This window comes from Typopeltis vanoorti, chromosome 22 (assembly GCF_054136105.1).
Source record: "Typopeltis vanoorti isolate ZY-2024b chromosome 22, IOZ_Tvanoo_1.0, whole genome shotgun sequence".
NCBI classification, from domain to species: domain Eukaryota; kingdom Metazoa; phylum Arthropoda; class Arachnida; order Uropygi; family Thelyphonidae; genus Typopeltis; species Typopeltis vanoorti.
The window spans coordinates 60,177,025-60,198,999 of record NC_143570.1 but is presented as its reverse complement, the minus strand read 5'-3'; the positions used below and the strand labels follow the sequence as shown (position 1 = coordinate 60,198,999).

The 21,975-nt window shown below is 35.5% G+C and overlaps 1 protein-coding gene across 1 annotated transcript in view; it reads left to right on the top strand.

Annotated features, from left to right (window-relative positions):
* Positions 1-21,975, top strand: part of LOC150094448 (glycine receptor subunit alpha-3-like) — an 81,500-nt gene that overhangs the window by 31,198 nt on the left and 28,327 nt on the right. The window contains exon 2 of the mRNA XM_090411807.1: positions 20,415-20,587. Within this exon, the coding sequence (XP_090267933.1) occupies positions 20,415-20,587 (173 nt within the window). The remainder of the gene's footprint in view (positions 1-20,414; positions 20,588-21,975) is intronic.

Genomic DNA, 21,975 nt, shown 5'->3' with positions numbered 1-21,975 from the left:
AGGGTGTCTATGGATTTATCAGGATATATCTGGATTTATGCCTACCTACGGATAGGCATAAATCCAGAGACTTAGACTCTTGCATTGGTGAATGGGAGAAACTAAAGAAGAAACTGACCAATTGCCAAACGAGAAAAACGAACTTATAGGATGGCAATTTGTTGAGGAACAAATTACCATCCTAGAAGAAACCCTGTTTGGATCCGATCAAATTCCCTCGAAATATCAATAGTAACTATACTAATTTCGCCTGACTTTCCCAGGCAAAATGTAGTTAAAATTCTGCAATATGTTTATCAGAATTTTCGAAATTGTAATAATTTTGGTTTTTCAGGAGCGCCGCTAGCCAAAGGAAAAAAGAAGTATAGAGATGTTTTTAGATATTCAGAAGCCCTTCCACTCTCCCATTTCCCTTCCTCAAAAAAATCAGAATTTTAAACCAATTTCGATAGTTTAAACACGGAAATCATGATTTAGTTTAGATTAATTTATAAGCAAGTTTTAAAGCTGGATTCAATAAAATTCACTTTAGTTTTCTCAAATGAAGCCCACATTTTGTAGGCGTAATACATGATAGAGCAACCATTCTTATAGAGTATTATTAAGTATCAGTATAGTAATGCCTTTATATTTCTTATCAAACCAGATATCAACTCAGTACCTACTTATATAACAAGAGGCCACAGGTAATCCTTAACACTTGTAAACGCACTCTTCAAAAACAATTGAAAGACCACTTATCTGTTAACCTGATACACGTTTAAAGAAACATATCGATTTAGCCCATTATTCATTAAACGATTTAAGTTTAAAGAGACTCGTCGCATCTTCTACTTCATTCTTAATTCTGCTATCAATTAACAGTTAATCGATCATATGGAACTCAACGCCAGGTATTTGCAATTGTTCACATGTACAAATGAACTAAAAAATAATAACTTATTTGGAATTTATAGATATAATCTATGCAGACATTCAATAGCTGAATAACAGCTTTCTTTTATAATTTTGATGAATTTATTTCAAATAAAGATTCATCGGAAGATAAAAACATCTTATGTACAAACAAAAAATGCTAAGAATGAATGGAATATGAAGAAGAGCAGATAGGAAAAAAAATTCATGGCATCTTGTGACAAAATAATTGCGTCAGTTTTTAGCAATCTTGCTTTTGAAATGAATGAAAAACCTGATGTGGTTTTTGTCATTCAAACATAATTCTTTCTAAGAGAATGATTACAGTTCCATATCAGAAAACTATTATCTTAAAACCAAGTTTTCCACACAACACAGCACTTGATTTCACAAGTCATTCAATGTTTCTTGATTCAATGTGTCCTTTCACGCTTTGTGTGTTAAACACATGGCACAAGTGTTCACTTAGTTGTCACGATGACTACGTTAACTTAAAAATATATTTCTTTCTCGCAAGCACACACACATATCAGCATCATGAAACGGTTACTTGTGACATCGCATGATGTCACGCAGTTATCAGAACAGTGCAGTAACTAGGACGGAGAGAGAGAGAGAGAGAGAGAGAGAGAGAGAGAGAGAGGAATATACACTCGGGCGCATAACACTCAAGAGTGCAACTATTTTCTACTCGCACATTTACGTACAACTTATACCACTCCCCCCCCCCCTTTTCGGAAAATTTTCCCAAAAGGGAAAGTGGTAGTTGAAATCCAACTCAATATTTTTATAGGAGTTTCCCCTATTATAGAAATTCCTCCTTTGGACAGTTTAAAGAGAGGAGGGGGGGGGGGAAGAGAAGCTGACTAAAGGAAAAGTAGAAGGGGTTGTTTCTTCTGCATTGCATTTTTGTGATGAAGAATTGTGGAAATACTGGCTTTACCACAATGACTATGGAACTGTTCATTCAGTCTCCTGCTGTATTATCGTTCTTAAATAGCTCTAAATTTCTTCGTGCTGGGTTTGAAAGTTGTTCGGAGACATTTCCAGAGCAGTTTCCTTCTTTTTACACCCCTATGTATTTTTTTGCAAAAAAACATTTCAACTCAGCTTATTTTCCTAATCACTAAATATTGCCATAATGAACCTAATGCGTGTCCATAACATCAGTCCAATAACTAACTACTGACAAGTTTAAAAACTCATAAATTTAGAGCTCTGAAAAGTTATCTAATTCTTCGTTCATATTGCACATTTAAGAAGCACATAAATATCTCAAGTTAGAAGTCATTTTCAGATAATGATATCTCTAAATGATTTATTCGACTGAAAAAATAAAAAAAAATAAAAAGCGCGGTCTTGTATGTCTTCTTGCTGATATTAAAATACTGAAAAATGTTTGGATAAACTTTGTTGAACAACCTACTTCACTTACTTTAGTGTTCTAGCCAGAAACCACTATCAACATGTGCTATAAATAGATTTTTCTTGGGGAAAAAAATCTTTTCTGCATGATAAAATCTATTCCTCAATTTCAGAAATTGACTAACTAATATCTCTAAAAATATTGTTTCCGAAAAGCACAGTAAGGAATCCTTTAAAATTCAATTTATTTATCCACAGACGCATACACTGAAAAGATTCCGTTGCCATAGCGACCATCTGTAAAAGCAACATAAAACAGCGGTAGGCACGTGCAACTGGTGTTCGAACACATGAGAGCTGCTGTAATGGAGAATATCATTAGCGCCTCAATGCGGCAGAAAAGAGCACTCTGACCGGCGAGAAGACAAAGGTAATAAAAGTGATTATGTACGAGACCACCTCGATCGTTTCGCAGGCTCCATGGAAGACGAAGAGCAAATATCCAATGCGTAACAAGGCTTGCTTCGTTTTTCAAACACAGCACGGGCGCCATCCTAAGTACCAAGCGGCATTAGTTTTTTTTTTTTTTTACTTTTTTTTTTAAGTAGCTGTTCGAGTTCCTGATGTGAAAAGAGCGTTTTGATGAGCGGAAGCTTTTTAAATATAATTTCTAAGGATGGAAGTTAATGGAGTATAAAGTGGACAGCAAAAAAATGGAGTGAATGTATTAGTGACCTCATCCCACAAAGTAATGATAATGAAATGGGAACTTCGGTAAAACTCGGAGACCACTTAGCGATTAAAGTCCGTTCATAATGAGGGTCGTTCTCAGAAAGTATGCATTCTTAACACGTGAGAAGAATACTAAATCACCGACGACCGAACTATGATGTTCGTTAATGGTTTAACGAAAATGCTTTGACGTGGGAGGTTGCGTTTCAGGTAAGATTAGCTCAGTTTGGCTGTTGGACACAAAACAGAAAATGGGAATTCAGGTAATCCTTGGACTTTACACTGCTTAAGCTTTGTGACAATAATTTTCGCATGGCTTCACGAAGTGAATACCTGCGCAGACTCACCTCATGAAACACGTACTAATAGGTAGGAGGTGGAGGATTTAGGGTTTTTTACTCTCCTATTGCACGATCAACTGAGCACCCTTCGTACAAATGTGAGAAATGCATTTTCTTACTTTTCTGCCAGTAGTTTTATGATGAAATTTAATATGGTCTTTTGAAAAAGTTTCTTATAGAATCAACTTTTCTCATCGATCGGTGCTCATACAGACTAAGTATTGTTTCAAATATCAAAAAAAAAAAAAAAATCAGCTAACGCCTTTTTATTCCCGTATATACGGGAGTAGGCGAGGCCATTTAGCCCTATCTAACTTTTTGGAGACTGAGTGGGCAGTTCAATCTCCACTGGTACCCAATCAGAGACAGATGGCCCAAGGCCATCACTAATTAAGCGGTACGCAGTGAAGAGAGACGGCTCAAATGTGCCGCCATCTCGTGGGAGACCACGAGATGGCGGCACATTTAATGTCTGAAATAATGTGGGTTCTACGGTCGATTTTCTTGAGTTTACAGGACGAAAAACCCGAGTTTCCGGGAGGAAAAACCTGCTTGCCCGTGCCAGAGATCGACTAACTCGGGAACCGGTCGAAAAAAGGCTTAGAAAAATTTCCTCTAGTCGCCGACTAGACTCGAAACCAAGACTTCCTTCGTGCGGCCTAGCGCGGTGGTGTGCAAACGCCACATCCACTGAGCTACACAGGCTCTGTTTCAAATATATGTTTCATTAATTATTTATTTATATTTGGTTTGTGGAGTAGCTGAAGAATATAATCAGTAATATCCTACGGAGATGGCGGAATGTTTATCTCATTCTACATCTATGCCAAGAAACTAGGGCCTTTTACTCCTGCTGAACAGACAATTGTCGGAGAACAGACACTAACATCAATATACTGACCACATAGCCTTAGTTGTATCAGTCGTCATTCCGACCAAAGAATCAAATCAAAGAAGTTCAAATAGATCTATGATTGAATTACTAAAAAATGTTAAACTGTACCTCTTTTAGCACATCATCCTTATTTCTCAGTGTTTTTTTGCAGTCATGACAAAACTAATACAAAAACTGCGATAAGGTTTCGAAAGCTTATCAACTCAATTTGGCTATTGAAAGAAAAACACTAACAAGCCCACTAATAGAGTTTTTCTTTTAGTTTTCAATACTCTTTTTATATTAATGGATAATGGCGAAAGAAGATTTATAAATTATTTACATTTTATTAATCTGTTCCATTATTAGAAATTTTATTAACTAAGGGAGAGAAAACACGACGCTCCTTTCGAAATCTTATTATTGCTGTCCATAGCACATGATGTTGTGCGGGAGTTTGACAGTTCTGGAAACTATGGAAAGGGAACAGTAAAATACTGATAGCAATTTTTTTTTGGGGGGGGGGATTTTTGAGTATTTCTTCTATAATAAAGATTTTGGATGGTTATTGCCATCCATAATTTTCATGTGGCTATCATCGATATTCTGTCCATGATAGCCACATGGCATAGCAAAAAAGAAAAGTAAGGAATAAATATGGACTGATACTTGACTGTTTCCAACAAATGAACTGGGGATATCCTCTGAAGGAATTCATTTCTGCACCTATAAATGATTTCCTGAATGGAAATAATCCGGTTAAAATATTTTAAGTTTTTTCTTCCCACTGGAAATATAAAATATTTGTTTTCTTCAAAAAAGAGCTAACTAAATAGCATCTCCCTTCCACTACATAAACCTGTACATTCTCGCCATCAAGTTCTCTGCATTCGTCTACTAAATCGGGAACTTTCTTTGCAATGGTCATTCGCATAATGAGGTTTCACTCTTCCACAAACATTATTTTTTTCATTAAGATTTTTCTAAGCGTTAATACTAAACATAAAACCTTCCAAATTGTTTTGATATAATGGTAGTTTTTATTCTGACTATAGATTTTACTTTTTCTTTCTTTCTTTCTTTATGTATGCGTTTGTGTGATGGCGAGATATTTTCTTCAATTATAAATATACATTATTTAACAATACACATGTACATCTGTTAATGTAATGGAGGACGATATTTTAGGAATTAAAATAGATAAATGGTTATTCGTAGCTGAGCACTTGGAAATATTCCATTTTGCATCGAAGCTCACATTTTTAATCAAGTGATGTACGTTTCCTCAATATTCAACTTAACCCCCCCCCCTTTTTTTTTTTCACTGCAATGATCACACAGGCTGAAAGGGCTAAGGATAAGGGAATCAGTATCTTAGTTACTGCCAAAAGCGGCAATATCCACTTTTACATCTAAATATTACGGAGCGAAGAGTTTTATGGTTTGCATCATCAGCAGTTCATAAAGTTCAGATGCAGTTGCTTAAATAGACGATCTCAGACTTCGGCTGCGCTGGTTCTTTATAGCAAATAGATGGCTCACTATAAGTAAACTGATAGTTAGCTCAGTGCTTCCTCTCAACTCAAAACTTTTCACTGTTATAAATATTGAAGCAAACTGGAGAAAATTTGAATTTAGAGACGTCTCGTGCACAGTCGACAAGAAACTTTAAATCCATATATCTTTGAAAGTTCGGCACTTTAATATTCATGTAAATATTTAAAAACCATGTGTGATTCTTTAATTAATTATTACGCAGATCACCTTTATGACTTCGATCCATCACAATTTATAACATTACCAGATTTGCGGGAAACGAACGTAACCACAATTTTACTTTGCTACGTATATTCGTTATTAAGTGTCTCTCTCGGGAAATCTCTTGTGCCCTGAAAGATACCCAAAGACTGATCCCCGTTATATTTCAAAATGCAACATTCATATGTGAAGCTGTCCTATCATTTATTGCTGCGATGTTCGTAATGGAGACAAATTACTGAAAGGAAGTTTCTTTTATGCTTTGAGCCACAAGCTGAATTCACGCGACACGAGAATGTCTGGAGCTGAGCAAGATTAATATATTGTTGGTTTTTGGGACACGACAGTTTCAGTTATTTTAAAACAAATATCACACATAATCTAGATTAGGTTTATTACACGTAGAACGAAGTAAGTTTGTTAGGCGAGAGGTCGGATAAAATGTCACTGAGAAAAGAGAAATATATGTAGGATAACGTCGTGTCACCGAAAAGCAACGCATTTTCTTCAAAATGTTAATTTTTTGTGTTTAGAAGCATTATACTTAATAGAATTTACATAAAAGAAATTCCTGACATTAAAAATAAAAAAGAACTTTTCCTTTTTTTTTTTTTTTTTGGTTTGAGATGATGAGTGAACAAAATCTGTCCACGTGCATATTTGAAAGGAAAATTTCAAAATGGTCTCAACTTGGCGATTTTGCTCTTAAAGAGGATAAAATATCCATTAATTATTCAACGGTGTTTATTAAAGACGTACAACGCAAAAGCATAAAATGCCATACACATTTTAGGTGTGCAACAGGACGCAAATATCCACATTTTCCAACTAAACAGCCCACCAGGGTTTTCGATAAGGAACAAAAATTTCCGAAAATAAGCGTTTGCCTTTGCCAGCAACTGTTGACAAACGTAAACACTTCGTATTTCACCCCTTAAAAGAACAGAGCGCAATATCGAACAGTTTCCGATAAATATGAAATAAACGCTTGCTTTCAGAATTGTAACGCCAACACTAGATTAGGAGGATATCATTATTGGCCTTCCGCCGGAAGACGTAAGTCCGTCTACCGCGCAGTTCTGGAAAAACATCATCAATCGGAAGCAGGTGAGCCATCTGCTATTAATCACTACAATGATCATACGAAACCAATATATGCAATAAGGCTTCTCTTGTCCCCCACCCACCTCTCGTATAAATGGGCATGCATTATTCATATGTACACCTAAAAATCATTTTAAACTAATCAAAAATTATATTAGTTGTTAATAATAACAATAATAGTACTGCCAGCATGGCAAAAGTACGAATTACAAATTAATCGTTAATCTATCGATCCCTGTATTAAATAGTGGCATTAAGATAATGAGTCAGTAATAATTAACAAAGATAATAAAATAAATACTAGATAATTCCATACATTAACAATTCTTAAATAATCGCTTTATTAGTATTAATTATCATGAATATACTAACGAGTTTTATCTGCGCGTTACTCTTTAACTACTTGCCACATTATATTCCGTTCCTTAGTAAGGTTTAGTTCATTAACGCGCAATACAATCGTTCTATCTCTGCCATGCATTCACTTAGCAAGCTTGAAACTTCAATTAAGTTTCCTCTTCTTTTCTTAGTAGTAACTTTAAAGCTAACAAACCGACTTGTGACGCAGTGCTTTAAACACACTTAATCTTCTCAGTGGATTATAACAAATCCTAACGATTTCCATTCTTTCAAACTAAATGAAATTAAATTCAATCTTCGCATTATTTATTCCAATTTCTTTTCCTTTCTGCTTTTTTTTTCTTTTCACTTCCCCAACTTTAGAGCTGTAGTTAGTTGACCTCACCCCCCCCCCCCAAAAAAATAAAATAAAATCTGTTCCTTTATCGGTGACGAACGACCTCTGAGAAGAGGATCCGTGCGAGAACACAGTCGGCCTATTTCAAAACACCTCGGAACGTGGATATATTTATTTCTTTTCGAAGAAGTTTCATACGGTAGTGCAACTTCTTCAGAAACAAAGTAAAAGTGCAATCCCATTTCTCTTTTTCTGTCTGTATTTGACCATCGTCTCGAGTAGCTATTTCCTTCTGTTCACGTGGCTAAAAATGTTATTGATTCCCCTCCTCCCATCTCCCTTCCTTTACCTTCTGAGAAGTATCATAAGCATGCGCAAATATCCCGGCACCTCATCTGTCACAAGTCTATATTTGTACGAATGAGTGTTCTGTCCCTACGGTGGCTCATAGTTCCCAGAATTGAGTTTTTTCCTTCCCTTTTCTTTTCGGAAGTTGCTTTGAAGGATGGGGAACTTCTTTCTGCTCATTAGGAAAACTGGCTGACACAAGAAGCCGAAAATGCTGTCGTCATTTCCCCCATGCTTTACAAGTAATGTTTTCGCGCTAATCGGGACTTATTGCATGATGACAATTCCAAATTCAAGCTATCTTGCACGGATATTTTTAGAAGGAGGTTTATACTCACCTATTGGCTTTTTATGGATGTACTTCCATTTCAGAATATTTATACGTTCATTTAAAGTTGTTCATTGTGATGAAATTCACCTTTTCGGATTAGGAGCTCAGTAATGATTTCTTCAATGCCATGCCCATTTGATTTCTCTCTTAGTTTTCTTAAATTTGCCACAAGTTTAAGAACCTCTTTCTGTTGTCACGCAATCCCAGTGTGTATTGTACAATTTCTTTGGTAGCCACTTGCAAATTCACAATTGCGTAGTAATACTAAATTTGACTTAAATTAATGTATTGAAAACAGCGGGATATAGTCAAGGGAAGGCCTTGAGTATGGCGATTCAGAAGTATCCCAAGCACTTCAGTTCATTTGATTTGAATCTATTCCTCTTCCAACCCCCCCCCCCCAACACACACAACTGTTTCCTACTAATGAAGTTCCTGAATAGAAGCAACAGTCAAACTTTTCGAAGTAAGAACTTTTTGTTTCTTGTACCACAGAAGTTCAAAAATCTGCTGCATAATAATTATATAAAAAATTATTCTACACCTTGCACACTTGGAGTACTTTTCACCTTTGTAAGTAAAGCTGCTATTTTACAAAAAATAGTCCACACTTAGTACTATCCATTCCGTTTTGATTTTATTATTGCAAAGCAAGCAAAAGGTAATGTAGCTAACATCATATGAAGAAGATCATCGAAAGAAGTTTTCTCGCTGTCTTACCATTCACCTCTCTTCTTCGCTATTAACGCTGTAGTTTCTGAGCTGTTGGGATTAATATTTCATATCGGTAATCAACAACAGTTCGAGTTTAGCATATCTGAATGGAACAATCACTGTCATTTTTGTTAACTTATCACGCCAAGAGATGCACAAAATCTTACATTCGTTTAGAAATATCAATAACTGGAATTCCATACTCCATCCCCAACAACAACAAGTCTTTGTCCCCTCTCTTTCCACTTATCACTAAATATTCCAACTGTCCATATACATGGTTTCAGACAACTTATTGGTTGTATGTTTGCATCTCTTTCCACGGTACAAAAAATAATCAATCATGATATGCATTTCATTGCTTACCTCTTTCTTTATTCTACATTTCTTAGGGATTTTTTTTCTATCATTTATTTTTAAGTTTCATTTAAAACTTCAACTTACTACACACACAGCTTGTTCTAACTTATCTTCGCGTACACTGGAAAGCGGTCTTTTTCTTTTATTGAGAAAAAACGTTTTTTTATTTATTTATTTTATTTTTTTAGTTCAAACAGTGTAGTTCTGATAAAATCTAAAGACATGAATATTTGACCACGCGAATCAAACTCCAATGAATTAAAGTGATCTGTTTAATAATTAAACTCTTCTTTTCATCAATATACGCAGCTGACAACATCTGAGAATGAAAGAGAGAGAGAGAGACCACCGTTGATATTATTTGCGGGAATATTATATTCGTACACTGTTAAGTACTCTAAAGAAAGTGTTAGCCAAAGGGAGATTATTTACGGCATGTTAACGGTGATTTAGAACCACTTTCGAGAGTCCCCGTGGGTGGATTCCCGCTGTGATTATATGTAAGGGCTGCCAGTTACTCAGCTGAATAAACTAGCGGTGTTCCAATTCAGAAATGAACATATACCGTGCTTGACAGACGTCGGGGAGTTTTAAAAACTAACTAATGGACGCAGCAAAAGCAATACATAAAACCTTTCTATCGTCTTCCTGGGGATTAATAAGGTAGTGTTCACGAAGTTGTTGACAAAGTGGGATGTCTATCAATCCACAGTAAGGGCAGAGGAGGATGACAGTTATTTCTAAAAAGATAAGACGTATTCCTCAAAGAATTTCTTTACGTAAGTTCAACTAGCGTATAATTTTGATCCTTCGAACGTGGGATGTACGGCTTTTTTCAGCACATTGCCACAGTCCATAGAGCCAAATGATTCTAGATCATATCACACTCATAACAGACGAGATATTTTTAGCAATTTAATCTAGTTTGGGTTAGCATTAAGAGATGAAAGTAAGGTGTTTTTTTGTTTTTTTTTTTTTCCAATTCGATATTTGATAATATCGTATTATTCTTCTTATTTAAAATTATAGAAAAATAGTATTTGACTTTTAAGAGGGGGGGGTGGGCCCTCCACTGGGCAAATTTTAGGTTCAATAGTTCGGAAGCCCTCGTGATAATGTGGGCCCTAAGCTGTAACTTGTACTTAAATCAGAACATGCTGCTACTGCTACAGCGAGAAGAATACTTTCTTCTGAATATATTCTTATACAAGAACTTTGTACACTAGAAAACACTTTTTTGCTAACTATTAAAAAAAAAAAAAAAATCTGATTAAGAAAATCGTACGCGATAATAAACATAATTTCTCTAAAAGAAACAGTACAAACGATTACGTACAGCGTTAAACATTTGTGGTATCAGTGGAATTCATATATAAACTATTCATAATTGCAAAAAAAAAAACTATACAAATTACGCTCTTCACCTGACTATTAAAGACTGTCAAGACATATCCTTATATAGCCTTAGAAGAGTCCTTGCTACAAACATCCTGTGCGTTGGCGAGCCAAAATTCTGCTTTGATTAGAATGAAGAGAACTAAAACCATATCAAATTTTGATATCGTTAACTTGAGGTCAGCTAGAATTTCATTTGACTTTGACGACTAAATAAAACTAGCTCAAAACTAACCCATTATATATATATATATATATATATATATATATATATATATATGAGTTGAGTTGCCTAGACTTGCACTACGTGCAGGCGCAAACTGGACTTGTCTGTTTGCTCACTTGGGAAATAGGATTAAAAACCAAGTTTATATAAAATTACTTGGTATCTTGAATATATATATTTATATATATATATGACTGCAGTGCTATGCTTTGCGCTGTCACATTACATCAATATTTGTGACTGTGAAGTGTAACTTATTTCGATTAAGGAAGAGAGTGGTTATTTGGTGATCTGGAACGAGTTCTCATAACTGCGCGTGGATCATCACTGAAGTCATAATATTGTCGAATGAGCTTGTTTCGTCAAGTTCGCAGGTGGGAAAAATACGGGACTGTTGCTCGATGGCTAAAAGCATTCCAAAGAGTCGTAAAAATGTGCTTGAAGAGTGTCATAATGTCGCCATCCTACATTAAGGTCTGAAAACTGCAACTTCTTGCGTACCTTCTGAGAAATTATGAACGAGTTGTCAACGATCTGAAGATTGGGAGTATGTCATAAACTTTTCATATGTGTTGAAGCAAATCGTATACGTTTTCGGTACGTACAGAATGCATTAAATCTGAATGTGAAACTATTTTTAACTGCTTTTTTTGGCTTCGACAGCACTGGGAAATTAATGGTGTGTTATTCTAGCAACCTACTATCAAAAGGATTCCACCAACGTTCACTGTTTTTAATTCTTTTCAAAAGCTAGTTTTCCCGATGAATTATTATGCTGAAAAATCTTTTTCCCCCATGTTTTCTCGCATTAACGTAGTTTCTTTGCTGTCTCTTTCTTCTCAAAATTTCAAGAATTGATGTGTGTACTTTAGAAATGCAACCTACTTTTGATCCAGTTTTCATTCTCCTGATATCTGTCTTCCCCCCACCACCACCTTTCTCTGTTGGTTTCAAGTCGATCTCCGACAGTTCTGTTGCTGGAAATAAAGAAGAACATTTTCTAGATTATCTCCTACTTGAATAAAGATCTCCAGACTATTCACAAACAAGGGACGCATAACATACTTGATTAATTTGCTTAAGTGTTATTAAAATACCATCCTGATTAATCCATAATTCCGGAAGTTTTTTGAATGAAGATTTATGGATGTACCTCAGCAACCAAAACCAACAGAATTTACAATTCTCAGTCAATTTTTGTAAAAGCAAGAGAGCGCTTCTGCATTTACCAAATAGGTTATGAGGTTGGTTTGTGATGACCGTTAAATGTGCGCTTTTTTGGCAGGTTTGCGTATTGCGTGTGATGAAAGACTGTTTTCGAAGGAAAATCTCTGTGGCTAACTAACCTAACTTTCAGTTAAAAGCTTAACTGAAACAGTTAGAATAGGCGTTATAATCCGTCTATTAGTGATTCATTCTGCTCTCTATCGCACAAATATTGAATATGCAACGTTATTCTACGGCTATGTCAAGAAGAATTTCACTGACAGTTTGTTATTGATCATATAACATAAGTTCTATAATCGTTGCAGCATTCAACGCTATTTCATTCACAGCTGAACCGTAAATTCCTAAATAACCCGTATGAGGAGAGAATGAAAACTTCATAGCCTAAATATAAAGAATGGCACCGAACGAAATGATTACTTGTTATCTTTCGACATAGTCCCCATTCAACGAAGAACACGCTTCAACACACTTCTTACAGCAATATTACTTTGCTCCAGTGACATTTTTCTTGTCGAAAAGTCCTTCACATTCCATGTACTGTCATCATCAAGGCATAACGGGTATTATCAAAGTTTTTAGTTCTAGAATAGAGAGTAGTCTGACGGAACAAGATGAGGTTGAATGTTTAATAACCTTCAATCTTAACCGTCGTTCGCCAGTTATCTCAGCATTGACATGAAATACAGAGTGGTGAATTTTTCTACTAAGGTTTTACAAGACTGACAACGTATCTAAGTGGTCTATTGGACATTAATAAATCGAAATAATGAGGAATTTATTATCCCTTTAATTAAATCGAGATATTTATCAAAATTTCATCGGTGGACGGTTAAACGAGGGTCATAATTTGGAAGAGAATTCGGCTCTCTACTTCTTCGCTGTTGCGCAAGATGTTGTGGCACCCTCACATACTGTCTCTCTTGGAGGAAATCACGGATTACAATATTGGCTAATTTCACAGTTCATTTGGCCACCTCAGGGACCTTAGCATAGCACCTGTTATATGTTTCGTCAGTCCATACCCGAAACTTCGGTTTTCATCCAACAAAACAGGCAAAGGGCCGGAAAACACACAATTATCAGACAATATTGAGATCCCACAACTTAGTAGCCTCAGTCATAATCGATCATCTGTGGAAGTGCGTGCAATATTATTTCTCGACTGAGTAACTAATTTTACTGAAATCCGTTATACGAGATCCTTACCAAATTTTGTTCAGCAATCTCAACTTAAGTCGGTGCAATCTGTGGCAAAATCAAGCGAATCTACAAAAATGATATGTTAGATTTAGCAATTAATGAATTACGCACTACAAACTAAAAGCAATAATAGCATTATTTTATCGACATCATTCATTATCCTAACTGAAACCAATGACTGTTTTTAGCATATATCCCACACCTCCCCTTCCCGATACATGTTAGACACAGTCGTCTTCTGTTACGGTCAAGAAGAAACCGAACAAATGTTAGGATAGTTAATTCCATCCATATGTGATGCGTGTATCCTCAGACAAAAGTCTCTACGCTTTGCCTGACGAAAAATCCGAATTTCCTCTCGGTTTCTCTCAGAGATTTTCCGGAAAGAAACTCTGCATGAGAAGACAAATAAGGATTTTTCATCTTCAGCTGAAAAATCCTTATATTTTCTTATATATTATTATATTCATTTGGATTCGAACTCAGGTTTTTTATTAACCAAAGTGAGCTGTCGATAACATCGATGATAAAGAAGCTCTTTTGGCATATGCGATCAGAATTCCATGAAGCGAAAGCGTGAGTTATTTTCTATATAATTTCAAATCGTTTTTATAGAATTACAGTCTTAGAATGCCAAATTACTAGGAACGGAGAGAAACTTCGAGTTTTATCCTTGCCGTTTCAAATGGGCAGCCCCTGGCAACATACTTTAATATTTGACAAGATTTAGCGAACTTGTTAAACTTCCAATCACTGTGACTGTTTTCCTTTCTCATCCCCCTTCTTTTCTTTGTTAGTAAACTGATCTTCAGTAAGATAGTATATTTAGATCCTGTTGATCCAGATAGGAAAATAACGTGCGACATGCCACTCATAGCAAGAACAAGAATAAGCCCCTTTGAGAGGGGGATTCGTTTTGTGCGTGTTTGTCTCCTTGAAAGGAAGTGAAAAAGCATTCGGTTTCAGTTTTCACTTCGGAAAGAGAGTAGAGATTTAGTTTTGCATTTCAAGCCTACCAGATTTCATAATATAACAATACTGAATGACAGTCATAATTCAACAAGAGTTAGTCATGAACCGGAATATTTATCATCAGTTAAGAGGATGAGTTAGCCGATTTCATGTGGGTTAGGGTGGGAAGTGTTCTCAGGTGTTTTATTCAGCAAGCCAATCAAGAGTGCACATGCAATCTGCTATATGCATATATTTAGCCCTTCTTATCCAAAATTATAGTTACGAAAGCCAATTTGGGTAGATCGTGGACTTTAAGAGCCAATAAGTCCGGCTGGTTATTATTGAGCAAGGCAGAGTATAATAACCGTATAAAGTTCACTTTGAACTATTTCTGAAATACAAAATGTCTGCGCAGCTCATTTGTAAGGATGATGCAATATTAATGCTTTGGTTGGAAATTCTGGGTTAGAATCCTGTCTCGGAAGCGAGGAACCTTTGGAAGTGCTTTACAGTTTCATGTTGAGTTAGCTAGAAGAGGATTTCATCCTGAGAAGGAGACAAACCTGTCCGAGGATACGAGCAATTAATAAATAATATTCTGGCTTCATAGTCTGTTTCTTCAGCCGTATTTCCACCACTATCAAAATGAAATACTTTTCTTTCTCTCTCTTGGAACACAACAAGTATAATAATAATTTTGTCAAACAATCAAAATGTTATTGCTTCAAGAAAAACAAGAGGTAAAAATGGGTCAGTGCAACCTAACACAACATCTTGGCACAGCGATGTTTAATGGACATTTTTTTATAATACGAAGATTTTTTGCTGGGCTACATACATGATGATCACGGAACTCTCTTCTAGAACATCAAAGATCACGATATCTTTAATTTAGGTATTAAGAGTGTTACGATTCCTGTCATTTCTTTATCAATAGATGCAGAAGAACAAGAAGTTGATGAACGTACGCATCCAATATTAAAATTGAGAAATAACGTTACCTGACTTACCAACTGTGCTGTCTTTAGCAGTGTGTGTGTCTTCAAACAATATGGCGCTTATGTTAATTGTTTCTCATATGTATGTGTGATATCTTTAATAAAAATAAAAAGTTTTATAATTTTCAGATAAGATTCGGATTTCAGCAATTTTGTTTCCCCTTCTATATACGTTCAGCCTCAGCGTTTCTTCAACGCTTTCTTACCTCGAAAATCAAATAAATAAAGAAAAGGCTGAAAGAGTGATGACAGCTTCTTGATGAAGCGCGCTTGGGTCTGAGCCATTTTCAACAGTTCTGCGGAACTTCTTGTGAACCGAAAAGACCATCATCCCTTCCTTCACGCGAAAAATGAAAATATCTGGTTTGGGATATTTCTGACTTAGAAAAACAATAACATAGACAAGTTCTCGTCTTGAAAAGCCTGCATATCGGTATTACAAATTTTTATTGTGACAAGCTTGAAATGCATTACGGAAAGAAATCAAGTCATTCCAAAATTAAATTTTGAATGACTTAATATTTTAAATTTGTTTTAAGAATGTTTGAAATCTGAAGTGACGGACGATCTGTGAAGGTCTTTGGAATAACCGATGAAAAATGAAGAGTGAAAAAAAAAAAGACCGAAACGTTTTATAATGTTAGATCAAGGATTATCAAAAAATACAATTTTGTCTGTGGAAATATGAATCAAAACAAAAAACAATGACGTGACGTGTATACGAATGCTGAATATTATCAATCGGCTGTTTAATTATTAATTCTAAAAACTGCATTTAATCGATGAATTTTAATGAAGGTGCATTTGAAAATGCAAAGTCGTGACCATCATTTGGAAATATTGTGAGTGAATGCAAAATTGTCCTAAAACAGGTAGAAAAGGAAATGAGTCAAGCGACGCGTAATCTTGGCATTCAAAATAAAAATAATATAAATGTATACCGGCGATCCTTATGAGCATGGGAATGTTAGATAAAACTATTTAAATATTCAGTGAAAATATTTGACAGTGTAAATGTGATTCCGCGTCTCGTGCACTAATCAATGATTCAAATATGCAGTTATAATTTCCCAATAATATTTTTGCTTACGTACCATATTTAACCGGCAATTAAAATGTGAAAAACGACTTGTAGAATAAGAATAAGCAAAAAAATAACATGGGTAGAATTTTATTTACTTGGGTGGTATGTATTCTGACCGTCTTCGATATTGAAAGTTCAAAATCAAGAATTCAACGTTCTCTTATCGAATGTTTCTCGTAATTCGTCGTGAGATACCAAAGCGTGCGTATTTTTCGCTGAATCCATACGTGGCAATTTTCTAATGAAATTCAAAGATGGTTCCACTCACCCTGTATTTGGATGCCTATCAACTGGCATATAAGCATGAAAATTGTTTTGTTATGCTGTGACGCACCCAATTCACGAGAAGGCACGGCGATTTCTCGAAGTTTTGATTTTTTTTTTCCCCCAGAAAGTTTCAGGAGGGCACAAGCTAAAAATATGTCCGGGAGTAAGGAACTGAGCTGTACTTGTTTTCTAACTAACAAATACTCAGTTTTTCTTTCCTCGAACTCATTCTTTATTTAGCATTCTCCCCCCCCCCCATCTTCAAGAAAGATTAATCGGGTCTAGTATTTTTTTTAAAACCCTTGCAACAACTGTACTCTGTCATTGAACTAGAGTTCAGTGTTAGACAGTAAACATTAGTCAAATCCCGAGGAAGTTTGTAGTAACGCAACTTCGCCATTACAATTCATTCTCTTTTAGTGATGAAGATAAATTTTTTGTGAAGTGGGCAGGGGAATTAAAGTGGCGTGGTGTAGTATATGTAACTAGCGACTGTTTTATGCAATGACCCGCAACTTAAATTCATTACCGTTTATTATTTGAAATATAAAATTCTTAATGGTATACCAGGTTATTTGCAATATATCAAACTGATGGAAACAAAGATACGAAATTTGCACATCGGATGAAAAAATGATAGCCGAGACACTTGCGATTCCTCACAAATTAGCCGTTTCAGAAATGAATGATTAATAGATAGAGCATGTACTCCCCTCAGGTTTGCCGTTTTGAGGGATTGAAACCTTTCCGCTGTATGTTTAGTACACAGAGAGGAATGTCTTCGTCGCCAAATGTCTTAGTACAATCAGTGTTGAGGTTTTGACTATATCTCACTTATGAATAATACATCTTTCAAATATGAGCTGGCATCGTATTCAAAGGTTTTCAGAGTATTTCTCTGTGGTCTCTGATGAGGACCAATAGTTCGAAATGGCTTTTAACCCAACAAAATCCTTAATCAATAGCACTAATAAAAGATGAATATACGGGCTTAAGGACAGAAGATGTGTTTGGTGCAATACCAAGACAACTCATGCCATGGGTTACTTTCTCATAAGCTTACGATCATTTTTACGATCAAATGATAGATGACTTTTGAAGTTTCAACTATCATTTGACTATCTGGCTGTAAAATAATACAGGATATTTCTTTTCTTCTTTTATTTAAAAAATTGCAATTTGTATTTCAGGAGGGGGGGGATAAAAGCTTTTATTTATTCTGAGTGCTTATTCTTCTCTCAGATTTTTTTTGTTTGTTTGCAGTGATGGAAATAAAGCTGATATTATTTCATGTTAAATTCCGTAATCCCATGTACTGAGTTATGATTTCGAGGTGCTTTTAGAATCGTAATATGCTGATTTATTCAAATCAGTTGGATATTACAAGCAATTTGTTATATGAAAATTTTAAAGTGCTTTCAAACGAGTTGGTTTCTTTGGAATGGTTAATTCTTTTACTTTCTGGTGATTATGCGTCTTAGGATTTCACTCCGTTGGTCCTCTCAAGATGGTTTTTGTCTGTGAAAGGAAAATATGGTGTCGTCAGTACTGTCCACTTGGTCTGAGAGAGGCGAACTCAGTTCAGTCCCCGAAAAGCTCTTCTCATCTTCAACGGAATTAGGGTTCGAGATTTTCCACATTTCTTAGCTCTTAAAAGAAACAATTGATACATTTATATTTAAAGCACAGATTATTTTGTGCGTCTTATAAAAAAAAAAGAAATGAAATGTATGCTAAATAATCGAGAGAGACAATTTTGATTATATCACAATATCTAAGATGTTGATGCCTTTTCTCTAGGTATCCAATACAGGATATTACAAAACGTTCGTTATCGTCCATACCACCAGTACTAACACCGTATTCTTGCAGTCCAACAAGTTAAAATAATTTTTGACCCTATGTAAACACATTAGCAAAAGAGCATATCTCTTGACGGAGTTCTAATTTCTTTGGTGTGTGTGTGTGTGTGTGTGTGTGTGTGTGTGTGTCAGAGGAGAATGCTGGTCTTGAAATTCACGCTTGCTTTTGTTATCATTCAGGGAATGAGAAGTGTGATTAAAGTCTGATTAGCGGAATAATGAATTACTGACAATTTAAAACTATATATTTAGAAATTTATGTACATTTAATCATACAAATACAACATTTATTTTACAAATGATATTCTATCTTTTTCAATGTAGCTACTTGAATAGCAAATTCTACCCTACGGTTCTTCTTCATGAACTGGTCAATAACATCGTCATAAAAAGTTGGTTGTAATTTAATTTTCCCAAGCAACACGCGCATTTGTAAAGGCTGGCTGAAGCTCACTGGTTAGAGCTACGTTGACTGCGTATGGCCTGTGTTTAAGCAACAGAGTGAGACGACGTGAAATGGCTATGCACGTGCATGAAATCACAGTGCTGTTGCGAGGACCTGGAAGCTCCTACAACCGAGCAAGCCAAGGTAGCTTTGACTAGACGAGCAAGCATCGGCCTTCGATACACAACGCAAAGTTCAATTATTGCCGCGCAAGCTTAAGACGTCTTCTGTCTACAAAAATAAAAGCCTAAATGGAAAGCTTATAAATGCATGCATTTATTAACAAATAAATATTGCTTCTTTCTCAATTAATGAGCTTGCGCAGCAAGCATGGAGAATTCGCCCCTGGTGTGTGTGTGTATATATAAAGAAGTCCTGTTCTGCCGTGATATACAAAAGTATGGTTGACAACTCTGTAACATTTATTTATTTTGGATGGAGAAATTAACTAGAATTTTAACAGCAACAAAAAATTTAGATTTTTTTTTTTTTTGCATTGAGCAAATGTAAAGAAATGTGTCTCCACGTAATTATAGAACAAGAAAAATTATCATAAAACAGCTGCGAATCAATAAAGGAAAAACATTTAATTGATTAACGTTTACTAAATATCAGGAACAAAGACTCGACTCGATTTTCTTTACGCATTACGTACGTAGATGACCGTAACTGCAGGCTTGGTTTGTCCAAGTGGATTGCACTTCCGCTCTGAAACTAAACAGTTCGTGGATTCAAATCCCACTATGGACAAGAATGTTTTGAGTCTTTAGGTGATAGATGAATTTCTTAGTCTGAGATCACCGACGGCGGAAGTGAACTGAAAAAGCTCGTGTTTGGTCTCTAGAGTAAGGGATTGTCTATTCCTTAGGCTACCCACAGTACCAACGTAATGTATAGAGGTCTATGACCTTGTGTAGGTGAAAGTCATAAACCATTAAAATATTCATTTAAAAATCAGAAAGAACTGTATTAGCGGGGTGGAATTTTCTGCAAAAGCTACTTGAGCTTGCTGTATTTGCTTATTTTGTATCCATAACAAAAGAAGTCACAGAAATCTGGAAACTACGGCACGAAAGATACTCTCATCATGAGATTTAACAAGCATTTCGAAATTTGACATTGCAAATTGATACTTGCTGTTGAAGATTATGTTAATTTAGTAGTTATCGGTTATTTGTATTAACAGAATGCATCACTATTATTTTTATTGGCAGCGATAAAGAGTTGTCCTATACGGGGATCCCAGATAACCTAACTGCAAAGACGGTTGTCCCTCATACGCCACCTCCCCCTGTTGTGAAACCTCCAACAAAGGATCATCGGCTTGCGTTTCTAGACAAAGTTTTGGAAGATTATGACAAGAGAGCCTGGCCATCGTACGGAGAAGGTAAGTCTGTAAACACGGTATTTATTCAGATAGCGCAGAATCTTCTCTTTTTATAGAAAATATTTTAACTCACTGCAAGGAGATAAATTTGTTTCTTTCCTGTGAATTAAAACAACAGAAATATACAGTTCGGTGTTAGCTTTCATGTGCACTGCACCAAGAGGTTCTACCCAAACCAAAAGACATTCATTCAGGATCACGATACTTCATCACTGCATTTAACAGATTGGTCAATGCGTTCTTAAATAATGCTCTCATGGCCACAGGCAACCTATCTCATCTTCAGTATGTGTGGTGTGATTCATCACTCTATATTGCTCTGTTTATTTGATGAACAGTTCAGCAAAAAACAATATTTTACAAATAGCAGTTTGCTTATTCAATCGCTTACGTCACTTTTATATATGCTAAAGGTAATGCTTGTATTTAAAATTTACATTAAGTAGTTTTGAATGTACCTTTATTGACAACAGACATTCTCCTTTTTTGTTTCAAATCTCCGAGTTTTTTTAAGACCAGCAGTTTCACGAGCAAATGAATTTTCCAGTTCGTTGGGATATTACTCGATATAAACAAACAGTGTTTATGTATTCAAGATACCAAGTAATTTTATATAAATTTGGTTTTTATTCCTATTTCCCAAGTAAGCAAACAGACAAGTATGTCAAGTTTGGCCTGCACTTAGTGTAAGACTGATGCAACTCTTGCAAGTAGTGCAAGACTGCGCTAGTTTGTCAAGTTTGCGCCTTGCACTACGTGCAGGCGCAAACTTGACTAACTTGTCTGTTTGCTTACTTGGGAAATAGGATTAAAAACCAAGTTTATATAAAATTACTTGGTATCTTGAATACATAATATTACAATATTACATAATACACAAAATTCTAAACAGTGTTTCTATCGAGAAATCTCCAAACCAGTGAAAACTGCAATCAATAAACTAGACATGATTCCTTCCATAACTTAACTTAAAAAATTAGAATGTTTTAAATCCAGACGTAGCTCGCTTGTCTACTTTTTCCCTGAGCAACGCCTGGTTGAGATTTGCAATCACGTAATAAACACAACATAGAAAATATTACATATTCATCTGACCGTTATTTTTTTTTAATTCATGCAGAAACAAATTAACATAAAATCTTCGGTGAACAGAATGGTACATTTGGGGATATCTGAATGGCAGAATGTGCATATTTTCGAACACCCTAGAAATATTTTGATATCTCTAGGGTAGCGGTTACTATTGAGTAACAAGTACTATTCTTCATATATATTTTACCAAGGTTTGGATATTTATTACCAACATTCCAACCTTGCGTATACTAAAAATAGCATATACTTTTACATTTCTGAAGAATAGTGGTTGTAAACTGCCGTACGAATCCGAG